Below are 11,034 nucleotides of genomic sequence, written 5' to 3' on the forward strand. Positions count from 1 at the left end.
GATAAGCTTTTAAAAGTAGAGATTTCAAGCTTTAAAACCCTTTTTTTAAATTTGAATTTCATTCATTATTGACGAAGATATTGTATATACAACTTTGAGCTAAAACATACGCGATGACTTTTTACTCAACCTAATATTATTTATTCTAATATTTGCTTGATTATTAAATAGCAAGCATGAATTAATCATTACAAGCTATTATAATGTAAATAGTTTTATTTGGATATTTGAATATTTGACCTTTCGTTGTATAAAGTCTGTGAGAATCGGGATACATATTCATGATGTATTTTTTATCATCATAATATATTTATGTATATATAGTTTTTGTGATACAAGAACTATATTTGCATAAATATATAGTTCTCTCTGTGTTGATGTAAGAAAATCATCTCAAGATTAAAAAACGTGTATTTTTTTTATACATATTAAACGTGTAGCACTTAATTTTAAAATATTTTTAATTTATTTAATTAAATGGTTAACTAAATTTACATGATAGTATCTATTATATTATTGGTATATTCAAACATATTTGAATATGTTGCGTAAACCTTATTAGATATTAACATTAATGATGATAAATTTATATTTTTGTAATTTATATTTCCAAGAATTAATAAAATTATAATTTATGAATAATTTTATTTTGTTGCTGCACTTCGTGTACATTGATGGAACATAGTCTATAATTAGTATAATCGTTTAGAATAAGAAACATTTTTAAATGCTTTTTGTACACGTATATGAATATGTATGTGTATAAAAAACGTGAAGGTTTTAAAGTTGCGATTTTTCTTTGCTACCGCTTAGTTTTATTTGAGCATATGTAAGAGAAACACGAAGTGAAATTATGGCTCAGTTAGAAACTAATTATATTTCGGAAACGGCAAGTAAGTTCTAAATATATATATGTATATATATGTATATATGTGTCGAAGAAATTTTAAATCTTTAAACATTTTTAGAAATGATATTACAAAATATTTTTTCTCAAAATTAATGTTAACTTCTATTTTATAGATTTCACAGATAGACAAAAGACAAAATGGTTATTAGTATCTGCGCCGATGCCAGTATTTTTTATATGCATAGTTTATCTTTATATCGTCTACATTGCTGGTCCGCAATTCATGAAAAACAGACAACCGTACTCGTTGAAAACGTTTATGCAGTGTTACAATGTTGTTCAAATTATTTCAAATGCTTGGATAGCGTTTAATTTCATGACATATGGTAGACCATTTACTGCTGTATGGAGATTTTGCGAGTCACTCGATGAACTTTGCGGCAATTACAGTGAAAAGGTATATTAAACTTTTAAATTGCCAAAACTAAGAACAGTTTAAATGTAGGATGGAGTTGGCTAAGCCGTACCGACGATTAAATCGTACCTCCATTGTATTTTCTAAATGAAACATTTTTTTTTAAAGATAACGACATTGATGTGACGGTAATATGGGGTAAGAAGTATTATTTTTTTTCGTTTTCGAGTCTGTTTATGAGTGAATTCAAAATTGATTTTGTTCGATGTCTGATCTGAGTTTTGGTACAATTTACTTAAGGTGTTATCAGTACAAGGTGGATAGTTGAATTATAGTGTTCTTCATGATTATAATTGATATTTAAACTCTTTTCGATTATATCATCAAATTAGCAAAATATTTGTAAGTTATGTTGCTATTGGCAAATTTGTAAAAATAGAGGGAGTTGGGTGAATCGTACTTGTCGCTGGTCTTTATATTGTATCGGTACGATTTTCGCAAGTAACGCGAGCAATATGTGGAGGTTACTATTATGATAAAAAAAGACTTACAGTGGATTCAGGTGCTCTAAGTGATTGCACGAAACCTGTAGTGACAATTGCCAAAACTGTTTAAATAAGCGCTCAAGAAAGTGATTACTTATCAACTATTGAGTCTTTCTATTAAATTTTTCTATTGAATCTTTTCTATTGTGACGGAAAATAATTGATTTTGCTTCCAAAATTTATTTTTTCAAAATATCTAAGACTTTAATATTCTGAAATATAGTGCAACGATAGCTTAAATCAATTTAAGTATTGCTTTTTACTTTGTTTTCTTAAAACGAGTTTAAAAAACACAGAGTCTAATTTCTGTTTTTATATATTAGGTCAAGTAAAAAGTCATTCGCGTTTTTTTAAAAGACATCTATCAGTAAAAACCGCAATTACTTTCTTACCAACAATATAAATATATCTTGATAGAGTAAAGTTTCAGCTTTAAAAATCTCTTTTTTAAATTATACGATACGACAATTTTTAATGGAGTTATGAGCAATTAAAGTCAAAATAATTCTTTTATTTAATCCGCGATAACTCAGTAATCAAAAGTCGTAGGAATATTTAAAAAAAACGATTTTGTAGGGAAAGTATCAAGCTTTCACGATAGGTAATCGAAAATTTTCTCAAATTCGTTTTGGACACGTTACAAATCCACAAAGTGAGAAGAAAATTTTTCGTCTTTTTCAGCTCGTAGTTTTTGGTATGTAAAAATTATCAAACTCATATAAACTTAAAAAATGTGATAAGCTTTTAAAAGTAGAGATTTCAAGCTTTAAAACCCTTTTTTTAAATTTGAATTTCATTCATTATTGACGAAGATATTGTATATACAACTTTGAGCTAAAAAATACGCGATGACTTTTTACTTAACCTAATAGAAAGGTTTTCATTATACCTACTTAAATATGTATACTCAGTTTGAAATTAAAAATAAATTTATTAATAAATGAGTTTTAAAATTAATTTTCTTTATTTTCCCAGTAAACAAACTGACGTTATTTGCCATCGTTTTGACATTGAAGATGCTATTTTAATGACAATAAGCAATGTCAGCTTGTTTGCTATATTAGAAGTACAATTTAACGAGCCAGTCTCCAAATCGTACCGAAAAAGCTTCTTTTTAAAAAAATCTAATTTAAATATTTAATGTTTATTTTTATAAAAGTATTGTTTTGTTTTATTGCCAATGAATCAAAGTTTAATGTAAGTACAGAAATATTCTGATCTCTTCAGTACTTTTATTACAATTTTGTTTAAACGTTAGGGGGTACGATATAGGCGACTTCCCCCTAATTTAAATTTAGTAGGTACATTTCAATTGTTACTCATACGACATACGTACAAACATCGATAAGCTAAACATATAAATTTGAAGAGTAAATATGACTTGGCAAACATTGAGACGAACAAAATGGCAATAGATTTAAATAGATTAAATTGACATCATTCACACATTACTAACCATTCATTAATACCTTGGAAGGATGTATATGTGAATATATGAAATATGAAGAAAAACGCCAGCCTATTACGGTCAAAGTTTAAAAAATGTAATAAATTCTTTACAGTTTTTCGAATTTAATTTAGGGGGAGATTAGCGTTTCAGATTGATTATGTTGAAAGTCCGAAAGTTATCGACGCTCAATCTTATCTGAAGTAAAATTCACTTAATATGAATATACGTATATTGTATTATTCAAAACATCTAACTTTGGCCGTGATAGGCTGGCGTTCTTCTTCGTATTAGATTTAAATAGATTTAAATAGATTTAAATTTCTTATTGCAGGTACTTGAAACAATGTGGTGGGCACTAATGCTTAAAGTGTACGATCTCGTTGAAACTGTAGTGTTTGTTTTGAGGAAGAAAGATCGCCAGATCTCATTTTTACACATATACCATCATGTTAGCACATTTATCTACGTTTGGTTGATGCTTAGTTACTTCAGTCATAGTTTTAACATAGTTACGATGTCGCTCAATTGTTCTGTACATGTTGTAATGTATTCCTATTATTTTCTGAGCACTTTTGGATCGAACATGCAACGAACACTTCTTCTAGTCAAGAAATCTATTACCACTTTACAAATGGTAAGCCCTAAATCTATATAATTTCTCGATATGTATATATTTCTCGATATTAAATATTGTTTTTATTAAAACAGACACATATTGCGTTCATAATGGTATTTAGTATGCAAGGATTTATACCCAGTTGCGGTGCCAAGATGGTGAAATACTACTCTGCAATAACATCTATCAATTGCATGATAAACTTGTTATTCTTTTACAATTACTTTTATCATTCTTATAGGAAACCGAAAGCAGCTTAATTTCGAAAGTACAATTTTGTCGAATAGGCACTTCTCTTAATTCAATAAAATTCATTCTTATTTTATTTTCTGTAAAAAAAAATATTAAATATGTACATCCAATTATCTCTATGCCCATGTATATATGTATATCCTATTATTATCCCACAATTTCCTGTGTATTTATGTACAACAAGGCGTAAGTAGCATAAAACAATGTTACGTAAAGGGTTGCGTCTCGCATGCTGATATCTTGAAAGTTGAAAGGTAGATAGTTGTAAACAGTTTGCGTGCACGTGCTGCACACTGCATGCTCGAGTCTTGCCGTGGGCAGGTGACGGTATCTCACGAGTGCGCCTTAAGTGCTAATTTCGCGAGCGTCACATTTCCCACGTTTGACACGGCGAATCCTCGGGAGATCCCGCGCGTCCACGTCGATGTCTACACGCGCAGCGGCGTACATAATTCTGGATTTAGTGTCGCGTTAGGCCGTCTGAGTTTGAGGATCGTAGTCCCCCGAGTGGCGCGAGATACCGCATGGCCGGCCGTGCAGCGTGATTTGTGGACGTCAATACGGGGGTTATGCGTGACGTATCTCACCGATCATAATTACATCCTGTTACTGGAGCCATGCCTACGCCACGGCTCCTCCTTCCTCCTGCCTTCCTTCCTTCCTTCCTTCCATCCACTCGTATCGCTCATACCGACCGTTCTCTCTATATCTACGATGACATGTAGAACTTTCTGATTTATCGATTCTGTAGAGGAACAGCTTAATCTTTCGCCGCGCGTCCTGTTGACAAAGCATCGCGCGAATTTATTAAAGAAGATTATATTTTCTACACCGCTCAAACAGTTTCAAATCGTAAATTAATTTTTAATTATGCATGACAGATATTATTTGGATGAGATAAATAAGGGTCGATTTTAAGTCGATTTTACGATTCGTGCGTATTGAAGAAGAATCATAAAGATATTTTTATATGGATTAGTCTCGCTTTTTACGTTTATCGCCTAGATGATTGCCGAGTTTTCTTTTTCTACGGACAGTGATATACGATATTTAAACGGATGCAATTTAATTTCTGTCAACACCTAGCTGCTTTCGAATCTGTATTTCGACACTTCCAAAAGCTTCTCCTCCTTTCGATGTTCTTTGAGACGGAAATAATAATCTTACGTGGCTGACAGGTAATAGCCGAACGTTATTGTCGCCACCTTTTGGGTACGCGTACATACGCTATTGTGTCGCTTTTTTATTTCTCTCACCATCGCGTTTAATAGCGACAACATTGTCAGTAAATCACACCTAGACCTGCGTGAACCTAGCGCAACTCTGGGCGAAGCTATTAGTATAAATACGGTTATAATGCAGGCCCCAGGGGTTGGAAAGGGTATAAACAGCTAGTAAATCAAGACCTGCGACCCTTCGGGCAGCAGGGGTCTGCCACCGACTCGAAATCAGGGCGAACGTTTAGCGTCTCGCAACAGCGAATGAGTTTTTCCTAATCGTCCGTTTTTGCTCGCCTGCTGGTTCTTGCAGGTCGCACTGCACTGACATCACTGTGTGCATTAATATAAAACGGATCACGTAAAATCGCGCGTTTCGATGCAAATGAAAATGTAACAAAGAATTATACGCATTATAACGTTAACAATATACGTTTTGTTGATTCACTTCTATTGTAAAAAATAAAAATAAATGTAAGAGCGAATAAATTCGTTAATTAAAAATCATACAAGTGTCACCGGATCGCCTATGTAATTTTAAGAAAGATGTATTTCTCAACATGATAAAATTGCTCTTTCTTCCTCGTCCTTTTCTTTAATATCCAAATATAATTTTCCAACGCTTCATCTCGATTCCATGATGAAAGCCCGAACTTATTTTCTTTACTATTTAGATAAATATTTGTTCAAATTTCCTCCGCCTTAAGATTTTCATGTTCCTTCCGATCGATCATATTTTCTTCAAAATAAAATGGACGAAGGGCCCCTTAAGAGGAAGAGAGTAAAATGTAATTATCGTATAACTTCAGTTTCAAAGAAATATTGATCTTCCCCTTCACTGGGCGTGACAACAGAAAAGATCGCGGGCAGGTGACGGGTGACATCGCGAGCCCAACTTGTACGAGTCTCTCACGTAACACATCGAGGATGTACCTCCGCCGAATTAATCCGCCATTAATATCCGCGCACCGAGGCGGAAGAGCCGGTCGAGTGTGTAAAGCTTCTCTCTAAACAAGCGGTTCTAACAAATGGCGAGATCGTCCGCGTCTCCCGACACGGCGTGGCGCTCCTAATGCCGCGGCCATGTATGCATACGACCGGACGGTGATTAATGCCGGCGTGGAGGGTCAAGATCCTCGTCGATTAATCAAATTAAGGGTGGAAGCGCGAGATAAAACTCGCGCCGCTGGAAAAGTCCGATGAGAAATCGTCACCGTGCCCGTTGCCGATATTGCCGGTATGTGCGACCGTTGGAAGAGGGAAGTCTGGGGGGAGGGAGCCTAAGAGAATCACACGAGTGTTGAAAAATGGACGGACATGACTTATCTGTATCGAGGATTGCGCCTGGCGGCCGTTTCGAAAGAGGCGTGACCACTGGCAGCCTGAAGCTTCGAACTCTCGTACTGTATTCTGGACCGAGAGAAAACTGGACGTTCTGGTCGCACGTAGAGAGGCCGGAAGGTAGGCCAGAAGGTAGAAGGGGCTTAAGATCTCTCGGGTGTAAACGGAAATGTGAAATATAGTCCTGATATGATCTACCCTGAAGTTAGCCTGTCTGTTCATCGCTCGTTCATCGCTTCACCCGAGTGGCGAATGAGGGACGGTCAAACGCGTCTGATGAGAATCAAATACGGCACCTACGCGTAACTGAATTCACGGGTCGCCGGACTTTCTCGCAGCACCGCAAAACGGACGCTGTAGAATATAGATGGACCTCTTTCGGCGTCCAGCGGGGCCGGAGAGCCCCGCGATTACAAACGCCGGCAGATCGGCGTGTCCCTCGAAACGATCACAGTTAAGTCCCGCGCACGAATTCATATCTCGCGCATCGTTTGTCTCGAACAGAAGCTCGCATAGGCATTCGTCGGGGACGTTTTGAAGCGATGAGCTGCGGAGCGAGAGAAAGAGGGAGGGTTGTTGGTTCGTCGAGTTCAGAGGGCGATCGTCGCGCGCGCGCGCGCGCGCGCGTGTGTGTGTGTGTACTAAGGTGGGACAAGGCGGAAAAGGCGGGAGGAACGGGAATGAAAGAGAACGAGAGAGATAGAGAGAACAGTCTCGTATTCGCAAACACGCAAATTTCAAAAGGCACTCGACTATGTGATGTCGCGGTGGGCATGAGCGACGGGGCTCTCCGACGACGTATGCAAATACAGATCGAGCATGATAAATTGCTCTTGTCAAGCCACCCGGTATTTCGCACGAGCCTATAGAAACCCGTTTATCGTACGAGGTACGGATTCCGCATATAATCTCCGCCGTTCTCGCCGACGGTTGAAGCAGCGCCGCGACGTGTCGCGTCGCGCATCGCGCGACGGACGAAACTTTCGCGTGCGCTTAGTCGGCGCCGTCGCCGACGTCGACGACGACGACGACGACGACGACGGCAATGACGCCGCGACGGAGTGCGGCCTGGCTATACCTCCGACGTCGTTATCGTTCGCCGCCGCCACCGCTGCGAATTTTAATGGAATAGTTGCGTTGTCGCCGCAAAACGATTCCGCGACTCGCGATTTGTCACGCCGGCAGAAACGCAAACGATCCTTCTCTGCGAATACTCGACAAAACTTTTGGATATAACGGACGAGTGGAATTAGGCGATACTGTAGTCTTGAAAATTCCCCTGGTTGCGTCTTTTATTTTATATTATTTCCTCTTGATGAACTTAATTTATATAAGATTGTAAGATATAAGATTAATTGATTATATCGGAGATTTTAATGAAATTTGAAAAATTGTTTGATTTATTTAATCCTGCTGATCTGTCTGAATATATTCGCGATCCAAAATATAATTTATTTCACGCCAGTATTTCACGACGTTATCTGTTAACGTAAGAAATGTTTTTCGTGAAATTTTTTTTGTTTCCTATTTTTTAAAGCTTTTCAATCATACTGATCTCCAAATATGATGACACGATCGTATAGTAAATTTAAACAGATCAGAATTAATTCGAATGGCAAGAGTACGCAAAATTAGGCTTGTTACTTCTTCCAACGTCCACTGGTGACCATTAAATTTATTCCTAGTTTGTGCGCGAGATGATATCTTAGCTAGCCATTACGAGGCAGAGTCGGCAGCTGAAGTCTAGGGGGGTTGTGTGATATTACCTTTCCCTTATGATTGCACAGAGCTGTCAACAATGTCGCTGCACGAAGAACATGAAAAGACTCGTGACGTTCTTTTGAACGAGAGGATCAGTCTTTATTTCTACCGGTCGCGAAAGAAAGCTCGTCGGCACTCGATTTAGGTGTAGATTCCGCGTCTAAATCGTTTCATTACAAGATTTCGTAGGGGGTCCTGGCACATCTGCATTAAATGCAGCCCGAAACCGGTTCACCAGCTTCGTATCAACCTACTACCTAAAAGAAGCATTTCTTTTTTTCCACGTCGATTTATTGCTCGTCACGTCACGTGAAAGATGTCGTCGACGAGCTCACCACGGTTTGAGAATTATTCTCGATAAAAGCGGCGGATATTGCGATAATAACCGGTTCTTGCACTAATCCCAACGGATTAAATGTACATGAGTTTTTATTATGCGCATTTATTTTAATCAGCTATTTAATATTCTAATCTTAATGAAATGCTTACGCTTGTTATGTAAGTATGAACATGTAATAATTAGCGTCTAGTCTATTTTTATACAATAATCCCAGTTTTTCGCATAGGAAACTTGAAAACCTTGAAAGCTGTTAATTACCTTCCGCGTAAATATTCCCGTGCGAAAAGCTGGTTTTTTTTTCTTTCGTCGGAAAATTTCGTTTTATATTTTTCGACACAAATGCATTAATGTGTGCTTTCAGTACATGCCCTTATATAACCATTTCAGTTTGACGCATACACGCGTGATTATTATCGCGTATTAGGGTAGTAAATAAAACGCTCGCTAATGGAACCCCCGCAATTCCACGCTCGCACATTTCGCTTTCTCTCCGCATTACGTTGCCGTCGATCAGCACGACATGTATCAGGAATTCCAATTATCCGTATATTTTGAGTTGTATAAGCGTCGTCTCGTCTCTGTCCGTACTAAAAAAATTATTAGATATTCCTTTTAACGTAAGGCATGCAATTAATTCACAATTATCCAGATATTTCCATTTCGGCTTTTTTACACAGTTATCTTTATACGCGTATTGGCCGACGATATTAAAGCTTGGAAACGCGCAGTCGTTCTCGATATCGTGTATTCGTAATACATAACGTAGAAACTCGAATCGAATCTACCGAATGTACTACTCGTTGTATCTCGCATATTGCATTCCGTCAAAAGGTGTTCTTCATTCAGTACCAATCATGTAGAAGCGGTGGGTACGCATGGTGAATATTAGATCCGCATTTCCTCTTTCGCGACGGCGGCCGGGATCGCCGTCGTGTCATGTCCCGAAGGGCCATCGCGGTGGGAAGCTTGAAATGTGAGTCAGAACGTAAGCGAATGTAGCCGATTCGAGAAGCGATTCGTCGGTGGCACCCACAGGCGCCCACGCCACGCCTTCAAACCGGATCCCACTCCGTCGTATTTCCACCCAATCCACTCTGCCTCTTTTCCTTTGACCGTGCTCTGCTTTTCACGTCGCTCTGAAGAGAGTTCTCGCTCGATGCGTCCCGTTTTCGAAAAGCGCCGTTCCGCGTTCAATCCGGCCGCTTTAGAGGGATGAAAAGGACCTTGCTCGGCCCGCTCGCAACACACACACACACACACACACACACACACACACACTCATTCGCTAACGATTGGTCAGAGAAATAATCTCAATTCAATAGATTAGGATGCGATGATACTGAACTCTCGACTATGATTTTTTTTCCCGCGTATAACGTATTTTGAAATAAATCGATCGGAAGAAATATTATGTGATAAAAAATTCTTGCCGTTCACATTGATAAAATTGATTAATACCTAAAATAATGGTACAGTATGCGAATTTTATGTATGATATTTGTGGAGAGCAGAACTTGAGTTTCTGTGGTATCTCTATTTCATCATGTGTACGAATGATGATGAATGAAATCAGTAGATGCACCTGTCTGTTTCTCAGAGGGTTTGAATTAAAATCGGTGATTGATAAGATTCACTTAGGCTGGGGCAGATTTATCGAGGACTTCATGTCGGTGATTGAAACGATTGTAATCGTGATTAAATAATGAGATATTAATACGCAGAGAGAGAGAGAGAGAGAGAGAGAGAGAGAGAGAGAGATGAATATACGAAATATTTATATATAGATATATTTTCCTTTCACTTTTTTTCCCCTAATACAATTTGTTCTCAGCGTTTGCGTCTCAGGCCGTTCATTATCCAATTTGACTTCCACATTTTTCGCGAAGATCTTGAAGGCAGGACGAGTCCCGCCTTCGTTCCGCTGTTAATACGTGACCGTGTTGAGAACGAGCTAAAATAAATACTACCGTAACGATGTTGGACTCTGCGCGTCCCGTCTTGCATTCAGATTTCAAGGAAAGAATAATTACCTCTCTCTCGCCACCTAACCTATCGTGTCGGCGCACGGAAGCGTCATGCCGCTTTCTTCGGTCCGGACAGAAGCGTATGTACCATTGAATAATGCAGCCAGCAACGAGCGCGATTCCGTGCACGCACGTGACGCACCAACTGCGGTGAAGCGCGCGCGCGCGCGCGAGCTTCTCTCTCTCTCTCTCTCTCTCTCTCTCTCTTTTTTTACGTCGCATT

The 11,034-nt window shown here is 38.3% G+C and overlaps 1 protein-coding gene across 1 annotated transcript; it reads left to right on the top strand.

Moving 5' to 3' along the window:
- The first annotated feature begins 826 nt into the window (after nucleotides 1–826).
- Nucleotides 827–4,159, top strand: LOC108749348 (elongation of very long chain fatty acids protein 1-like). The gene is made up of 4 exons (XM_018487965.1): nucleotides 827–893; nucleotides 1,024–1,307; nucleotides 3,592–3,894; nucleotides 3,969–4,159. The coding sequence occupies exons 1-4, from the start codon at nucleotides 854–856 to the stop codon at nucleotides 4,134–4,136; spliced, it is 795 nt and encodes a 264-aa protein (XP_018343467.1). The 5' UTR covers nucleotides 827–853; the 3' UTR covers nucleotides 4,137–4,159.
- Nucleotides 4,160–11,034: the final 6,875 nt, after the last annotated feature.

The sequence above is a fragment of the Trachymyrmex septentrionalis genome, unplaced genomic scaffold (assembly GCF_001594115.1).
Source record: "Trachymyrmex septentrionalis isolate Tsep2-gDNA-1 unplaced genomic scaffold, Tsep1.0 scaffold29, whole genome shotgun sequence".
Taxonomy (NCBI): domain Eukaryota; kingdom Metazoa; phylum Arthropoda; class Insecta; order Hymenoptera; family Formicidae; genus Trachymyrmex; species Trachymyrmex septentrionalis.

What these genes read in the sequence shown, in the direction of transcription:
- LOC108749348 (XM_018487965.1), top strand. Translation starts at nt 854, where the DNA reads ATGGCTCAGTTAGAAACTAATTATATTTCGGAAACGGCAA. An exon ending in TTATATTTCGGAAACGGCAA is followed by an intron (nt 894 to 1,023) that starts GTAAGTTCTAAA and finishes TCTATTTTATAG; the next exon opens with ATTTCACAGATAGACAAAAG. An exon ending in CTATTACCACTTTACAAATG is followed by an intron (nt 3,895 to 3,968) that starts GTAAGCCCTAAA and finishes TTATTAAAACAG; the next exon opens with ACACATATTGCGTTCATAAT.